At 34.5% G+C, this 18,723-nt stretch overlaps 1 protein-coding gene and 1 pseudogene across 2 annotated transcripts; both read left to right on the forward strand.

Annotated features, from left to right (window-relative positions):
* Positions 1-4,863: 4,863 nt before the first annotated feature.
* LOC132307732 (ADP-ribosylation factor GTPase-activating protein AGD5) lies at positions 4,864-15,573 on the forward strand. 2 transcript variants are annotated; one of them, XM_059805573.1, is made up of 11 exons: positions 4,864-5,139; positions 7,646-7,704; positions 7,889-7,979; positions 12,308-12,362; positions 12,506-12,596; positions 12,733-12,967; positions 13,528-13,747; positions 13,943-14,118; positions 14,408-14,656; positions 14,736-14,794; positions 15,102-15,573. In XM_059805573.1, exons 1-11 carry the CDS (start codon positions 5,089-5,091, stop codon positions 15,223-15,225), a joined length of 1,410 nt encoding a protein of 469 aa, XP_059661556.1. In that variant the 5' UTR covers positions 4,864-5,088; the 3' UTR covers positions 15,226-15,573. The 2 variants fall into 2 exon arrangements, with proteins under 2 accessions (XP_059661556.1, XP_059661557.1); XM_059805574.1 differs by lacking the exon at positions 4,864-5,139 and adding an exon at positions 6,540-6,694.
* On the forward strand, positions 7,986-11,351 carry LOC132307733 (receptor-like protein 44; annotated as a pseudogene).
* Positions 15,574-18,723: the final 3,150 nt, after the last annotated feature.

Below are 18,723 nucleotides of genomic sequence, written 5' to 3' on the forward strand. Positions count from 1 at the left end.
TTGAAGATCCTTCTTGTAGCTGAGCAGCCCTTAAGGGAGTTTAATTTGAGGAACGAGGTTATGGTGGTGCAAATTCGTGCCAGTACAACTCTTTGTGATGCATTTTTCTTTTGAAAAATTCGATCATTGCGTTCTTCCCAGGTGTGATACACCATTGAAGATGGGCAAATCTTACGAAGAAGGTTCAGAAGAGAATTTTCCTTCCATGCAATACTATTGTGTTGGACTAGGTAATCCCAAATTTGGATTAGATTGTAAAATTGACATTTATCTCGGATGTGACTCCAACTTGGTAAGATGAAGCAGCATTTGAAGAATAAATGTTCGTGTGACTCAGGGAAGATGTTGCATAGTACACACAAGTTGTGATGTTGTGCCATAGACTTGTTATCAATAGTAGGTAATTTGGATTGAACAACCAACCATAGATTGAATTTCATACAAGGGATTGTGGGAGATTGCCATACAAGATTGTACCATGGGATTGTTGGTAATTTGACCAAAAAGGTAGGATGAGGTATGATTGAAGTTGTAACAGTTGAAGATGCATTCACACTTTTTTATCCTTTATTGATAAACAAGGTGGATTCATGGATTGCAGTTCTGGAATTGAAGTGGAAATGCAGTATGGGAATGACCGAGTTGAGTTGATAATGAAGGTGCTGACAGTGACCTCAACATTTAGCCTTACATTAGTGAGAATGGTGGAAGGAAATCTTGTGCAAAGAAGGCCCCCTGGAGCCTAATTGTCCTACCAAAAGGATGTATTCATGCCATCACCAATTATATGGTTGATGAGAAGCCTTGTAGGGTGTCTCATTTGAGGAATTTTCCTCCAACTCTAAGAACATGGTTGTGGAAGCTTGAGAGTCAATAGATTCCTAGATTTGATGAGGTAAGTATTACACCATTTGATCCAAAGTTTATTTGAGTCATCATTTTGGAGGTCCTAAAGTATCTAAAAATACTAGCCTTATTGGCCAATTCCACGTTTAGAATTCTCAATCCACCTGAATCCTTTGGCTTCCAAACTTTACTCCAAACAATTTTAGCATTAGTAGAATTCATCTCTAGGCCAAACCATAGGAAAGCTCTAAAGATTTTTTTTAGCTAATTGATTATACCTTTAGGCAGTATAAAAATGTTGGACCAATATATCCGAGTGGAAACCAATACAACTTTGATAAGTTGCAATCTTCCAGCATATGATAGGGATCTAGATGACCAATGTGTGATGCGTTGGGTGATCTTATTAATAAGAAGACCACATTGAGATGATTTGAGGTTGGTGGTAATGAGAGGAACACCGAGATATCTAATTGGTATAGTATCAACCTCAATACTTAGTAAGTTGGTAATGTGTTCTTTTTTGCGTAGCTCAGAACTAAAGAAGAGGATGGAGCTTTCGCTAAAGTTAATTTCAAGGCTAGACATTCTAAAAAAAATATCAACAGCCAATTTCAACACAGATACAAAAGTGATGTCTGCATGACAAAGCAGTAAAAGGTCATCAACATATGACATGTGAGTGATCTTCAGTTCTTTGCATCTCCAGTGGTACTTGAATGCATTAGCTCTCAATCAGTGAGATGAACCTCTGTGGGAAATTGAGCATTGAGAGGCAATTGAGGATGAAATCCCATTTCACATAATCAAAAGTTTTCCTTAGGTCAATTTTGATAATACATCTTGTTGGAGAACTATCCTTGTGATAACCCCTTAAGAGCTCAGGGGCTAGTAAGATTGGATCAGTGATCTTTCTTCATTGGATAAAAGCTGATTGTGATATGTCAATGATGGAAGGTAGAGTAGCTTGCAACTTGTAGGAAAATAACTTGGCTATGCATTTAAACTGTGTTACAATAGGAGATTGGTCTGTAGTCATGTAGAAATGTAGGGTTTTAACACTTAGGGACAAAAGCAGTATAGGTGTTTGCCTCTGATAAAAGCTTGTTATTCTTAAATAATTCAGAAATTGATCTAATAATTGATTTCCCAACAATATTCCAAGCTTTGTGGAAGAAAAGAGGATTTGTAACCATCCGGACCTGGAGCTTTATCCTTTTTGAGCTTCATCATGTAACTTTGGATGTCATCAAGGAGGTTGTGGAGATGTAAATGAAGCTGATTAGCGATGAACGGTTGTAGGTCAAAGAGTTGATGAGTAGCTGGTGGTGAGCTACCAAGTAGATTATGAAAATGTGTCACAACTTCCTCATTAATGACTTCCATATCATTGATCAGATTACCTGATTCAGTGGTTAGATAAATGATTTTATTCCTATTATTTCTGGAGGATAGTGATTTGTGGAAGAAAGAGAAGTTTCAATCTCTGAGTTTCAACCAATTCATCATAGACTTCTACCTCAGCATATCCTCTTGGATCTTTGCAAGTGTTAGATACTCAGAGATGAGGGACCTTTCCATTTGTTTGAGTGAGAGCATACAATTTGGAATCAACATATGAGAACTTATTTTTGTAGTTAGCTCTTAGCACTGGCTTCAATCTTTTGAGCTTTTGAACCACTTGGAACATTGCAGTGCCCCTAATGTAGGTGCACCACACTTTATGAACAGAAGATGAAAAGTTGGGATGAGAACTCCATAAAGAATTTAAAGGGAACACACCTGTTTAGGATATTGAAATCCATGGTCACCAAGATTGGGTTGTGATCTGAGATTCTTGGTGGTAAGAAGTTGCATTCGGATAATGGAAATGAGGAGCTTCACATATGATTACAAGGGCTCTATCAAGCTTCTTGGCTATACATGCATTGCCCTGACTGTTGTTGCTCTAAGAGAATAAGGTCTTGCTTGGTTTGTAACTCTGAGAACAGTTTTCTGTTCTCCGAAAGCTGAAAATAGAAAACTGTACAAAAATATCTGCTTGGTTCAGTTTTCTAAAAACTCAGTTATAAAAATGTCTGTTTTCAGATAACTATCTTTTATTTATTATTCTCTAAAAATTGTTTTAGAGTTACAAATCAAGCAAGCCCTAAAATGCCACTGAATTTCAAGTCCGCAAGCTTAACCTGTTGCAAGCATCCTTTGAAATATGTCATTGCTAGGCACCATTTCATTGACTCTCCACGGGTTTCACCAGTATTAGGGATTACATTGAAATCCCTCGTGATTAGCCATGGTGAAATGGAAAAAATACCAGCATAGTGGGTAATGTTATCCCAAAGGAGTTACCTTTCATTTTACAAGGTTAGAAGGATATATAAATGAGGTGAAAGAAGGTGATATTTTGTCCTCTAGTTGAGATAGAACAATGAAATGCCTACTTGTTAGTATCAATGATTATTAAGTCAATTTGGTTTGATTTCCAAATGACCCAAATTCTACCAAGATGTGAGTAGTTGTAGTTGTAGTTGTGAGTGATAGACCAGGTAGGTGCCAAAAACCAGAGGATAGATGCAACATTTGATGGAGAGACCTTGGTCTCCACCATTTAGACAAATGTTGTGTTTTTTGTTTTTCTTTTTCGTGGTGTGGCTACAAGTTCTTCAATTTTAATTTATGCATGTTGTCACTGGAAATGAAATGAAATGCTAAGTAACTCCGTCTGATTTTATAGAAAGGTTGATAAATGTCAGATAACAAGTTGATCTTACAAACCAAACTTCAGCAAAATCGAATTCGCTAAAAGTGAGAGTTCTGAGCATGTACTACAGAAATTGTGAAGTAGTAAAGATTGAATTAAATAGCTGCTAGTGATTTGTAAGTTGTAATATAATAGCAGACAAGATGGAGAGAATATAAAGCCAGGACTATCTTCTTTTAGCTGACCTCCAAAATAAAACAGTAAATGGACTGTGGACATTAACCAGGTAGCAAGAGGCATGTTCATGCTAAACTGTTCTCTCTAAGTTGTGTGTGTGTGTGTGCAAATGCACACACATATAGGGAGAGGGTTTTCCACTTGGTGATCAAGATTGCTCAACAGAGTATGGAAATATAACATTTTCTTTTACTTCATCTTGGAAAAAAAGTACATTAGAAAGAAAAAGTGAATGGAGAATCCATCCATGTAGATTATATCACATGGCCACTCCGAAACTTGTTGCCGCCCTTTTGTTACTTAGTGGATTTATAGATTCCCCACTTTTTCGATCTTGTGTTCTTCCATTAATAAGATGTGACCACTTCAATTGGAGAACAGCTAGCTTTCTTAGGTCTTGTGGGGATCAATTGGTATATCACTTGCAAGCATGATTAAAAATAAATAAATAAATAAAAATCACTCTCTACTTCCTTTTCATCGAATTATCAAATCACCAATAACCTAGCCGATACAAATTTATTCAAAGTTTAGTCTCCTATGCATGAATTTTCTTAACATTTTAAATAAATAAAAAAACCCAACTGATAATGAATAATATATTTATACGTGATAATTGTACATATCTAAAATTTATCTTTTTATAATGAATAGTAAATTCAAACGTAAAAATTATACATATATAAAATTTATCTTACAGTCTTGTTTAAATTACTGACTTAGAATTTGTAATTTTAGAAAATAATAATAAAGAGTAGAACATTGAAAATAACTAAAAATGATTAAAAATGAGATGGAAGGATAAAACTTCCCCCAAAAAAAAAAAAAAAAAAGAATCCTTGAACTGGTATGCACTGACGACGGCTAGAATAATCCCGTTCGCATATTAGGAATTTAGGACCAGTCTAAACTTAACGCGTGGACCAAGTTTTAACCAAAAGCCTTTACATCCACACGTGCCAAATCCCATCAAAAACACACCCTCGGTCACTCCACACGTGTGTAGGATGACGTCCGATCAAAGATAGTAAAATGGAGAAAATTTGTAAATAAATAAATAATAATAATAAAAAAAGTCAAGTGGACGCTGTTACGATTTCTCCTCTCTTCATTGTCTCTCTCTCTCTCTCTCTCATTAGACATAAACGGTGGTCGGTCAGATAATCAATCAGTCGGTTTAGAGAGAGAAATAAGAGGGAGAGGAGAGAGAAAGACCAACGTCCCTTCTTCGCCTTCCCCTCTCTCTTTCTGTGACTATATTGTTAATTCGTAATTTTTCATCTTGGGCGCATCAGTCACCCACCATGAACGAAAAGGCCAACGTCTCCAAAGAGCTCAATGCCAGACACAGAAAGGTCTCATTTTTACCCTTATAATGCATTAAATTATCAAAATTTTGATTTGGTCATTATTTTTCTTAATCGTGTTCGATCTAATGTAGATTTGATCTCTACGTATTGGACCCTATATTATTTTGTTGTTGATTGATTGATTGGTTGGCCGGTGCAAAACCTTCAAATTATTGTTTTTACTACCAATTAATTTCTCTCTCGATTTTGTTATTGTGACTTTTTGAATTTGAGTTGGGGATTTTTATGTTTATGTTGGATCTCTGAGTTCTTTAGAGTTAATTTTTCAATATATATATATCGGAATTTGCGTAGTTTGCCGAATCAAACAATTGGTTTTTACTGTGGGTGCATTATGAGCTGAAGGAGTCATGGTATTGTTACACCTATGTTGAAAAGCTGTGATTTTCATTTTCCGATTGCGATTTCATGAATATTTTAGATCAATACATTCGAATTACGTCTTATAAAGTTTTGTTCTGAATTTATTCTTTGATAAGGGGATTCAAACCTTGAATGGGGTGCCATCACATAATTCCTGTTATTTGTTTCACAAAAACTCTACATTTCAGAGATTCCAATTAAATTTTACAAACATTTCAAAGATCAAATTTGGTAAGAATTGGATTTTGGCATGGATGGATAATCAAGCCTCCAAAAGGGTCTATTAGGGAATTTTTATTATCGCTCATTTCAGTTACATAAATGCATTGTTCTTGTATCTTTTTAATGCCCAATACTTTGCTCCGTATAACATAGCTGGCCTAATGATCCTCCTATAAATTATCCCTTTTAACTTGGTTGGGGTGTGTGTGTGTATAAGCACTTCTTTCTTACTAGTCTGGCAGTTAATCTATCTAGTCTTAAGCAACATAAGTACTATTTTTGCACATAAAATAACTATCTACTGTCTAGCATAACAGTTAATAATTACTCAAACATCAAAGATAATGCATAAAATAGTATAGTGGAGACAAATTAAACAAGCAATAAATGCAAAAACAACCCAACAAACCAAGTTCTTCTGTAAAAAGTAAAACAATAGTAATAACAATCAAAAACAAATGATAACATAACCACTTTCAAGAATAAAAGTCAGTTTACACACACATATGCATAAATATATAGAAAGGAAGAATAGCCGTGGTGTTCTATAGGTCAATATACTATAAAAATCAGCATATTCCTCTATGAATTAGTATATAATCCTATATTTCTATTTTTATTTATATAAATCAATACATATATCAATAGATATAACAGTAAATATTCACTATATTAATTTATATATGTGTATTTGTGTATGTATATATATATATAGAGAGAGAGAGCTTATTGTTTAAAATACGGTTTCCTATCCCCTGTTCTTGTGGAATCACGCTCTCAATTACAATTTTTTGGAGATTCTTTGCTCTCTGTCCTCTGTTTTCCTATTCTTGCGGAATTGTAGATGGAGGGACGATTGGGGTGAAATCGTGAATCAAGAGAGAGGAAAGAAAGAAGACAGAATTGCTGGCTGTAGATGGTAATTGCCAACGGGATGACATTGTTCGGAGAAGTTGTAAGTCGGTCTTTAGTGCCTATACAAGAGAATCTGTACAAGAGATTTAGGAAACAAATAAAATCTGTACAAGAGAACCTGTAGCTAATATTTTGGATCTGTTAACTCTTTTTGTTTCCCAATTTGTTGAAAACTTTCCTAAATGGGTGTAATTTTAGACATCTTCATGTATTTGTTTGAGTGAAGTATAAACCTTATTTCAAAAGGATCCAAGGAACTAATGCATATCTAGGTTTTTTGGATGTTGATTCTCAAACTAGAATTTCTAAATTCTTCCGACTTAATTCAGCATCATCAACTGTTGAAGATGACTTTAGTGTGCTTGATGTTCTCATATGTCATTTCTCCAATATTTAAACTTCCTCAAATTAATTTTGCTTTTGGTGTTTCGAAGTTTCATAGAATTAAAAGTTCGTACAGCCTCTAGTAATTGGGATTGCTTCTTATTTTTTTCCCCAAAGTGTTACATCCACTTTTGGTGCCTTAAAATTTGCATTACGTCCAGTTGATGATTGGGAACTCCACTCCAATGACAATCTGGTTCAGAACCCACCCACCCCCCACCCACCTACCCCGACCCACATACACCCACACAAAAAAATAAAAAATAAATAAATAAACACATAAAATTTACACCTTTTGGTTTGTTGATTATGATTTCCCCTATTTTCCCTATTTCATGCTCTATATATTAAATGGCCTTTTGAATTTGGAGTTCCCTGAAGCAATTGCTAGTGTTTGTTTTGTTGCTTCTCCACCAAAATTTACACTTTTTTTTGGTTTTGTTGATTATGATATCCTCAATTTTCCCTGTTTCATGCTCTATATACAAAATGGCCTTTTGATTTGGAGCCCGCTGAAGCAATTGCTATTGTTTGTTTTGCTGCTTCTCCATCAATTTTTTCCCTTGATAGAAATTGATAGTATATTCTCTATTGCACTTATTTGCAGATACTGGAAGGGCTTCTTAAATTGCCTGAGAATAGGGAATGTGCTGACTGCAAAAGCAAGTATGTATCTGGGAAAAAACAAAGTTGGCTCTATTGATATTAAAATTATGACGAAATAAACACAAAGGGGAGGGCTAAATTCAGAAACAGTGGATCTTAGTAGATTACATAGCTCAGAAATAAGTTTTTATATTATTATTTTTTTTCTATGTGAGTAGCTAACAGTTACTTGTTTTTTATGCAGAGGTCCTCGATGGGCTAGTGTGAATCTAGGCATCTTTATATGCATGCAATGTTCTGGAATCCACAGAAGTCTTGGAGTGCACATATCTAAGGTGATATGTTGCTCCCTCGTTGTGTGCTTAGTTGTAGATTTGAATTTATGTGAACATAATGGGAAGTCAAGTGTATGGGTCAGGCCCACTATGTTTTTTCTTAAACGTTAATGACGTAAGGGACAAAGGGGCAGACTAGAACTATATGGGATAAGTAATATGAAAAAGCCTTGAGAAAATAATTATAGTAGGAGACATTGCTTGTAATAGAAAAGAGAGGGAAAAGATGATTTATGCAGCCAATCCATACGAGATCAGCCACATGTATTAGCAAGTTATATATTCTTGTCTCCTTATTAACTTATGAATATTGTGGAAAATGTTCTGGAAAAGATGTGAGCCTATAGAAAACATAAAATTATACCTCATGGAGTACTTTTTATCGACATCTCCGAGTAATAAATTGCTAATTTTGATCAATGATAATGAAAAAAAAAAAACTTGCAGTATTTGAAAATTATATGAGTCCTTTAATTTTTCTATTACAAATCGGTTTTAGTTAATAGTGAACCAGGGCTAGATTTGCCTCATCACATAAGAAATTTTTTTTTTTTAAAATATTTTTTCTCTTCTCATGTACTTAAGGTAATTCTTTTTAATTTTACATTTTCTATCAGGATGTTATTTTAGGGGAAAAACTGAAGTGCCACTCATCATATGGTAGAAAACAATGGTAAATGAAATGATTATACTTGTGTGGTGCTCTCAAGACTTGGGCCTGCATAAATTCATAATCATGCTTGTCATCCAAGCTTTTACAATTGCATGGCGCAATGACCCCTATGTAGAGCATAATAAATAAACCTTGATATGTAGCAATAGCTTAATATCGATAGATAGATTGATTAAAGGTCGGAATCATTTTTGAATTCCTTGTAAATTCAAGACCTCTTGTTTTTATTTCAAAGACAGATCTATCTTATGTGGTTTTTCACTATGCCATCAAATTTGTATGGTTAAGTTTTGAAAAAATATATATAAATAAATAAATAAAAAGAAAGAAAGAAAGAAAAAGAGGATATTGTACATGCTATGAAGCATGGAAATGTATATGCAATGCAGATGCAACACAATATCAAGTATGAACTCACCGATTATACATTTTTTTGTTTAAAAAGACATAAAGATATTGATATAGCAGGGACACCCATATAATAAATATATTAAATAAAGGGCTAGCCCATTGCTCAAGGCACAAGGCTTCGACCTTTGTTGGGTCTTGGAAGGTTCAAATTTATACTACCTTACCTCCGCAAGCAGAGAGGTTTTCCATTTTGAACTCGTGACCTCCAAGTGACAGTGAAGTCTTACCGTTGTGCCAGTATATACTAATATATTATGAACATTTTTTAATTATTATTGTTTATCATAATATAGATTCATGGACTTAGTGAGTAGATACTCATTTTTCCCTCATTGTACCTTCTTTTTCTTTAAGTGGTTGAAGTATTTAGAACCCTTATGTTTTGTTTACAAGTACACTCTTAATTACATACTTGTACTGATGCTTTTCAATGTTAGACATGTTTTAAGACTTGTTTAAAGTACAGAACTATCAAATAATGCTTTCACAATTTAAACAAATTTTAAATTATAGATAAATTTGGATGTGTCGGGCATGAGTTTGTATATTTTAGAAGTAGTGTAAAAGCTGTTTTGAAGAAGAATATGCTACTGCTGCTTATTATAGATCTAACGCCATAATTATTATTATTTTTGGGTAAATTACACTGAGCTCCCCTGAGGTTTGGGCAAATTATGCACGGGTAAACTGATCAATGTTTATTACTTTGACCTCCCCTCAGGTTTGGCGCATGTGCTCAATGACACCCCTGTTGTTATCTGGCATGACCGTGTACTAAATTTTTCAAAACGGCCATATTGCCCTTCCCTTGTATGAAAAGACAATAATAGCCTTAGGTGTTGCCATGAAATGACAAAAACCCCCATTAAGACATGGACAAAAATGCCCTCGACATGATTCACTAATCTCTCCCTCCCGAGGGAAATAATCTCTCTCTATCTTACTAACGTGTGCCATCAAAGCACAGGAGAAAAAGAGAAACTCATCAAAACCATCATCCTATCTCTCTATAAACCATCATCGTATCTCTCTAACTCTATCTATTCAAGTAGATGGATGGGTAGAGATTGCTGTTGTTGTGCTTGCTAATGTGCGCCGGCCTCCCACGATCCAGCCTAGATCCAGACGACGAAGCCTGCTTGACCCACCTGAGCGAGTCCTTACAAGACCTGAAGAAGAACCTCCGGAATTGGACTAGAGCCACATTCACCAACCCCTGCTCCGGCTTCACCTCCTACATTCAGGGCACCACCTGCAACAACGACCACATCTACTAGCTTTCTCTCACTAATTTCTCTCTAAAAGGCTCCATCTCCCCTTACCTCTCCAGTTGCACCAATCTTCAGTCCCTCGACCTCTACTCCAACACCCTCACCAGACCTATCCTGCCTGAGCTCCAGTACTTCTTCAACCTCGGCGTCCTCAGCTTCTCTGCCAACAGCCTCTCTGGCAACAATCCTCAACGTCATCAATCTCCACGACAATTCGGTCTCCGGTCAAATCCCTCAGCAGCTGGGTCTTCTCGTCCGGCTCCCCTTCTTTGACGTCTCGAATAATAGACTCTCTGGTCCGATTCCGGCTTCGTTGGGGAATCGGATTGGGAATATATATATTTTTTCCAGATATAAATAATATAAGGCATGCACGTGAAGAGAGAGAGACAGAGAGCCCTTCACAGCTTGCATCTGACACAAAAATCATCATTAAACATGTAAGGGCATAAATTATTATTTTTTAGTTTAGCAAATATTTGCAATATTATATATTTATTATAATATAATGGCGTGACTGACTTTTCACACTCAAAGTGACCTATAATATAATGGCGTTACTGACTTTTCACACTCAAAGTCACCTTCAGGTAGCCAACGCACGGGTTTACGGGAGGTCAAAGTAATTAATGTTGAACGGTCTATCCGTGTGTAATTTGCCCAAACCTTAGGGGAGGTCTGTAAGTTATCCCCCTTTTTTTTTTTTTTACCGTAATAAATGAATAAATTTTTTTCCATTGCAAAAGGTCTCCCTGACCCCTCTTCTTTCTTGTGTTGATACTTGTGTGTATCTGATTATATATTAACTATCTAATCTTGGATTGACTTTGTAATAGACTGACACACATTGACCTGGATATAGTTAATTGACTCTGTTAATTTATCCTTTAGGTTTCTAACATTAGATTAAAGTTTATACTGCCACCAAGTTGGAATTTTATCTAACATTTGGTGCTTCAAAAAACTGATGTCTTTTCCAACAATATCATCTAAGTGAAACTACATGTGTTGGTATATGACTAGTGGTAAGAATGGTGTCTGTGGCACAATGGAAGTATAAGGTGTGCGAAGAAAGGCCGCCCATGATGCATTTCCCTGTTCAAGTGTGTTTTGCAGTCAATCAAGCTTGAGCTTGAGCTTGAGCGCGATTCGTAAAGGTGCGAAAATTGCATGAAGGAGAGTTCATTGTCTCATCACAATTGCTTTATATCGGTTTTTTTTTTTTTTTTGTTAAATCTCTTTGATTATTTTGTTTTGTTATAGATTTTAGATTTTCTTACTTGATTGTTTGAATCTTAATATTTGTGCAATAACATGTGTGTTTAATTTATTTATTTTTCTATCATTGCCTTGTCAGAATATACACACACACACACATAATGGAAATGTAATTTTTTCTTGGTTTATTCAGGATCGAACTGACAATAACACGTTAGTCAATGAAGCTGCAAGGCCATACCAACACTATTTTGACTTCTGATATTTGTGTGATTGACTTCCATTTAGTAGTAATATAATTTCATAAAAGGAACATGGAGATTACTGTGCTGAAGTATGGAACTTCAATGAGGCAAAAATTATTTTGATGCCTTGCACCTTGGAAAGTGGAAAATTAAATACGTGTTGAACGAGTTACAATAATGCTTGTGGCTTATCAAGGAATTTACACAATGAGTTTGAAAAAAGAAAATAAACTTTCATCCTGTAAAGGATGTGTTGTTCTGTATTATCTGCCCAAATTACCATTTCTATTCGTTGACACTGCTCCATTTTTAAGGAAAAAAAAACCTTTTTTGTTGTTTTTTTTTTTTCTATATCTATGAAAATGGCTACATAGATACTGTTTGATCAGACCTCTAAAATTATATCCTCTCACCCTTTTGTACTCCTTTTACATTCGTTTATTAGAAATTCAGGAAACACAAGTACCATTTGCAACATTCTTTGATGGATTTCTTCTCAATCGTCTGCAGGTGAGGTCTGCTACGCTGGATACATGGCTTCCTGAACAGGTTGCATTCATTCAATGTAAGCTTGTCTATCAGTCCATAATTTTGAATTTTCTTGTTGTTGCTGATTGAAGATTATGGAGAGCCATACTTATCGAAAAAAAAAAGAAAAGAAGATTATGGAGAGCCATTATTGTGATTTTGGTTCCTTTTTGTATGCAGCAATGGGAAATGAGAAGTCAAATAGTTACTGGGAAGCAGAGCTACCCCCAAATTACGACAGAGTTGGGATTGAGAATTTCATTCGTGCAAAGTATGAACTTTCATACCAATTTGATGAACTTTCGTGCCAATTTGAACTGTATTCCTTATTCAATTTATGTATTCTGATTCTTTGATTCCATGACTGTCTAGTCTTATTCTGTGTCTTTTTAATATTGTCAACTAAGATATGAAGAGAAGAGATGGGTTTCTAAGGATGGCAAAACAAAGTCACCTTCTTGGGGACAAGAAGAAAACTTTGCTGTGCAGTGGCAGAGACCTGCTGAAAAAAATGGGCATGGATATGCCGGCAGTTCAGAAATTTCATTTGAGGAAAGGAAAAATTTTGAGGCACCTAGTACAAAGGACAGCATTCCTGCTACAAGAATTAGTATACCTGTGCCTCCTAGAGGACCGGAACCGGTAATATTCAGTTGTTTTACCTTGCTAATCTCCATAGATTCTGTTAAAAAAAGGAAAAAAAAAAAAAAAAAAAAAAGCCCTCCTCCCTCTTCCTTTTTTCATGTTGTCTTGGCTATATTTTCTTTTCCATTGCACGGGTTTACTAAAACCTGTTTGTGCTGATTCGTGTATAAAGGATAGATCACAATGCTATTATCTGCTTGTTTGTATAAAGCCTTCCAGTTCACAACCAGGATTGGTATTAATAAAATAAATGGGACTTGGGGTTTCGGTTTGGATACCACAAAAGGTAGGTGGTCTTGTGGGCCAAATTAGGTGGTACATTCACTAGCATATAACACCAATCACATGCTCGTCTTTAGTGAATGCATCTCTATCATGATTACTCAGGCCTGGACTCCTTCCATGAATTGGTTATAATTTTTCCTATGCGGTTCTAGTTGATGTCTCACTTGTTTTACTTGGTGTTTGTTCCCTTCTCTCTGGTTTCCCTTTTAAATGGCTGAGGAAATGATTAAAATATTATATCTTTGGACCTTACATATTTGAGTTACAAACAGATCACACATGCATCAAAGCCTAAACAGGTTACTCAGCCATCAGAACCAGCTGCTCAGCTGGATGAATCAGCAAAGCAGGGTCCAGTGTCTACTCCAGTTGCCTCCCCCCCTAAAGTTGATTTTGCTACTGATCTTTTCAACATTCTTTCCATGGATGGTCCTAGTGAGAATGGCTCAGAGGCAGTTTCTGCTGATGATAATGCATGGGCAGGTTTCCAATGTACATCTTTCTCCCTTTTTTTTTTTTTTTGTTAATGAGACCGCTTAAGCAATACAATATCTGCTTTCAAGTTTTTTAACTTTTATATTGGGGGTTGGGGGTTAAATTTTTTGTAACAACCATGCTTTGAGTTGCAGAGGCACTTTTTATGTTTAATTCGTTGTTGCTATTGACTTTGGTTTAAACAACTTGCAGCTGCTGAAGAAGCATCAACAGCTGAGAAAACTGAAGTTACGAACCCAAATGATAATACTACCCCTGCATCAGGAATTGAAGATTTATTTAAAGACACACCTTTGCTAGCGCCTTCTACAGTATCAGAAAACCCTCAAAAAGATGTTAAAAATGATATTATGAGCCTTTTTGACAAGGTATGTGCTACGAAATGTTTGCCGATTTTTTTAGTAGCATTTATAGAGGCGGTGATTAGCTCTGTCTTTTCGTTGTTTATTTGCTTGCTTGGAGAACCTGGTTTAGGCTTTGTTTTGGTATTTAGGTTTAAAGCGCATGAATATATTTGTTGAGTTCAGTTAACTTAGGCTAATATCATAGAAGAAGAACTACAATGTTGTTTTGTCAGAGAATTAGTATTGTTATTGCTACTACTACAATTACAACATCAAAGGTAATACCTAAACTTATACTTTGGCTGTCTTGCAGTCCAATATGGTGTCACCATTTTCTGTTCATCAACAACAGCTCGCTGTGCTGGCACAGCAGCAGTCACTTCTTATGGCTGCTGCAGCGAAATCTGCTGGTGGGTTGCCAAAATTGCCAGTCAATGCACAACAACCAGGGTCCAAAGGTACCAACTCACCGACTCAAAACTGGCCAAATGTTGGCTACCAGTTTCCTGGAATGATGGTGCCAGCATCTGGAAAGATGGACCTGCAGACATATATGCAGCAGGTAGCATACATTAGTTCTTCATGCTTTGTAAATTACAATTACATCTGAGCACTCATTTTTCCATTTTCACTCGAGACAGATGGGGAACATGGGGCCAGCACATCCAGTTGGGAACTCTGTTCCATTTCCAGCACCCAGGCATGCTATTCATCTTTGTTTTTTACATGTCAAATTTTAAAGCATTCATTAGTAGAAACGTCTAATTGGCTGTTTGGAGCACATAATATTAAAATTACTATGCTTTGTTATTTGAAAATGACTTATTTTGATTCTGGCAATCATTAGAAAATAAATTTATTTGCATTCCATTCTAGTATGTCATCTAAAGTAAATTTTAAGTGGTTTTGAATGCGTTTAGTTTTATTTTCTGTAAAAGCTTACCTTATGATACACATATACACTAAGAATGTTCGGATCCATCATTATTTGCATTCCTCTACTGCAGCGTTTTTGCTACGGGACAAAATGCTTCCCCAGTTACCGGTGCAGTTACGAGTGCAGCTCCTACACAGACGGGGAAAGATTATGATTTCTCCTCACTGACACAAGGGATGTTCTCGAAACCCTGAGCAATCTTGAGGAAAACGATGCTGGGGTTACTCCATAGTACACCAAAAGAGTATATTTACAGGAAAAGTAGCTTTTGGAGGTTTTTCTTCTGTGGTGGGTTTGTAAACTATCTGTAGAGGAGGAGGCATGTTCAGTTTTTTTTTTCTGTTTGGGTGGTGGTGGCTTCATTTATACCTGTTCCATGTATGTTGAGTAATAAGTCAGTTTTAGATTGATTGGAATAGATTTATTTTTTTCCCAGTTGATGTGGATGATTTGATTACTTTCATGTATGGCAATTTGATATACCTCGAAATAAAATGGACTGTACAATCCCCGGCCGGAGAAAAATTGTGCCAATTGAGAAACATTGTCTACTCGTTTCATGGTGTTCTGTGGACAATTGTGTGGAATGTAGCTGCCTTTTCCTTCAATACCCTGTTTGGTAGAAATAGAGAGGAATTAAATTTAAATTTTTAGATTTCTCTGTTGCTTATATTCCTTTTCTATTGCTTCGGTAATGACAACAGTTATTTTTCCTTCACTTTAATCGTGAAGCAAAATAAAATTGAACCTCGCAGATGTCACCAAAGCTTGTTCAAATCTTAGGAAATACCTACTTACTCACGGGTGAGTAGGGGGTAATTTGGGTTGGGTAATTCGAACTCAATTTGAGCCCGATCGATTTTTCGTAGGCTTGGACAATTATTTTTATTAATAATAAGGTTAGGTTTGGATTAAAAAATCAATCCGAATTTAATTAGGGTTGGGTTTGGGTTGAGGTACTAGCAATCCAAACCCAAATTCTAATATTATTTTCATATATATTTTTAATTTTAAATACATTATATATATAATATTTAAACTACAATTACCATTTTTTTTTTTTCAACTTCATTCGTTAAATTTTAACTTATTGTATGTTAATATTTAAGACAATAAATTTTTCAAGAATTTGTCTGTAATTTATATAAAATTTATAAAATGTCTTTAAAATTTATTTATTTATTTATTATTATTTTCTGTTTAAGAGTAATTTAATCTAAAACTAATTCAAATTAAATTTTTTATGTGAAGATTAGTTATACGAGTAACTCGAATTCACTCCAATTTTTAACATGAAATCTAAGCCCGAGTTGCATGCCTGAATTTAAAAATAGAAAGATGGGTTGAGTTGGAGTTGAGTAGTTAGAGCAACCGGTATAAATAGATTTTTGTTAGCAAATTAGTCAGTATTGCGATACTAAGGGACTGGCTAACGGTGGGCCAGCATATTTTGCTAGCAAATTGCATCGCAACAGATAACAGCCTGATTGCTATCCCAAAGTAGGCCCAAAGCTTCCCTGTTTGTTTTTTTCCTTTTTGTTAATAAAAAGGCATTAGATCTGGACCAACAAAAATTAATAAAATAATAAATATCTATCATCATACCATCAACTTTTCCTAGCAAATTACTGTAACTAATTGCTGATGTCGCTAGCAATCAATATATGCATTGCCAGTCAGTATAGCTATTGCCATGCCGGCTGCCCTTGGGGTCGAAGATAGGGCTGTGTTGAGGTTAGGTTTGGATTTAATATTTTGTATGGTGGATTAAATTCAAATTATACTTCAAATTTAAATTAAATTATAAATATACAAAATTAGTAAAGTAATAAATAAGATAAATAAACTCCAATAGATCGGCTTTTATTTCTTTTCCTTCCAACTTTTTAAATTAATTTTTTCTTTTCAACTTTTTAAATAATTACTAAAAAGAGTATCTGAGTGGTAAAAAAATTTATAAATCTTTATTGGGTGGGGAGGGAAAAGAAAAAATAAAATCTTTCAGGCTAATCACATTTTTAATTCCAAATCACATTTTTAACTCCAATCATTTCAGGCTTGTATTATCGTATGGTCATGGTTTTTAGGCTTTTTCCACATATGTAAAATTTAGGTGAGAAATTGTGTCATGAAACAGAAAAGAACAAACTTGTGGAATAGTTTGTTTTTCTTTTTGTTCTTTTCAGAATTTTTTTTCTTTTTCTTTTTAGGACTTTTCAGAAGTTTGGTAGAACTTGTAATAGGGAGATATATCATATATGTATGTATATGTGTATATATATACTGTATCACGATAATAACTCCGCGAGTCACACTTGTCACTCATCTGTCCAACGGACGGTGCTGTCTCGTGTGGTACCTCCAAAACCACAATAACCATCTTTGACTCTGCACGTTTATTTCTACTCATTACTGGTCAGTTTTTTTATTTTTTTATTTTTGGGCAAATTGCATTGATATTCTTGAAGTTTTGATTAATGTCACTCAGATAACACTCTTTTTAACAATAACACGTTTTATAATTTCAAATATTACATTGGCCATTGATTATTTAATTTAATTAATTTATAAAATATCAATCATTTTTATTTACAAAACTATCCTCATCATTAAACCTTTTTTCTACCCTAATCTTTTTTTTTTTTTTTTTTTTTTTCTAGTTGTCAACACTCCCTTTTCTTGATCTCATACATGGTTTTTTTTTTCTTTTTTTCTTTTTTTTTTTTTTTTCTTTGGGTTTTCCTTGTTGTGGTGGGTCTGGGTTGGTCATGATTATTTTTATTTTTTGTTCTACTCCGATGGTGGTTATGGTGGTGATGATGGTGTCTAGGTTAACAGGGTGTTTCAAATTTTTATTTATTTATTTATTTTTATATTGTGGTGGTGGTTCTAGTAGTGTCTGGATGTGTTGGTGATGTTGTCTTGGTGTGATGATTATAGTGATGTACAGTTTATCTGACAATTTTAAAATAAAATAAAAAATTATTTTTTTTTTATTTTTTATTTTTATGTTGCGGCTATAGTGATTATGGTGGTATAAGTATTATTATTATTATATAAATATCTATATGTATATATAGAAGAGAGAAAGAAGTTAGTTAAATCCATTAAATTTAGTTAGGATGTTAAATTTGTAATTTCATAATTTAAATGGAATTGTAGACATGTCAAAGGATTAAAAGGTAATTTCATACGATTTTAGAGGTCTACAAGGGTGTCAATGCACATTTTTGAAACCTCATGGGGTATCAATGTAAAGGCGTTGACCAAAAGTTCATAAGTGTCAGTGCAATTTACCTTTTTTTATTTTTTTGCAGCATTATTACTTCAAGAATATAGATAACAATGTGATATTTATGTACAGTAACATATTTGTTTTAAGACAAAATACTGCAATTTTTAATGTGAATAATTTTACTTTGAGAATGTAATAAGTTACATTCTCGATATAATCTTTTGTTATATCATCATAACAAAATACAATACAATTCTTTTTTTTCTTTTTGTGAAATTAGAGGGGGCACTAAGACTCAAATAAAGAGACATTTGTAAGGAAGAAAATCTGGGTTCAAGCGTTATATATCATCAATGTGTCGGGTATATATTCGAGTCATATAAATGCTGTTTTTCTTTTTATTTCGTTAATTATAAATCATTAATAATTAATTATAATTACAAACCCAAAAAAATAA

The sequence above is a fragment of the Cornus florida genome, unplaced genomic scaffold, assembly GCF_030987335.1.
Source record: "Cornus florida cultivar Cherokee Brave unplaced genomic scaffold, ASM3098733v1 CherokeeBrave_3.0.0_Hap2_Chr05, whole genome shotgun sequence".
In the NCBI taxonomy this organism is placed as follows: domain Eukaryota; kingdom Viridiplantae; phylum Streptophyta; class Magnoliopsida; order Cornales; family Cornaceae; genus Cornus; species Cornus florida.

Coding starts and splice junctions, on each gene's coding strand:
- LOC132307732 (XM_059805573.1), top strand. CDS start 5,089: ATGAACGAAAAGGCCAACGTCTCCAAAGAGCTCAATGCCAGACACAGA. Junction 7,980..12,307: donor TTGGAGTGCACATATCTAAG/GTGATATGTTGC, acceptor AATCGTCTGCAG/GTGAGGTCTGCTACGCTGGA. Junction 14,119..14,407: donor TTATGAGCCTTTTTGACAAG/GTATGTGCTACG, acceptor GCTGTCTTGCAG/TCCAATATGGTGTCACCATT.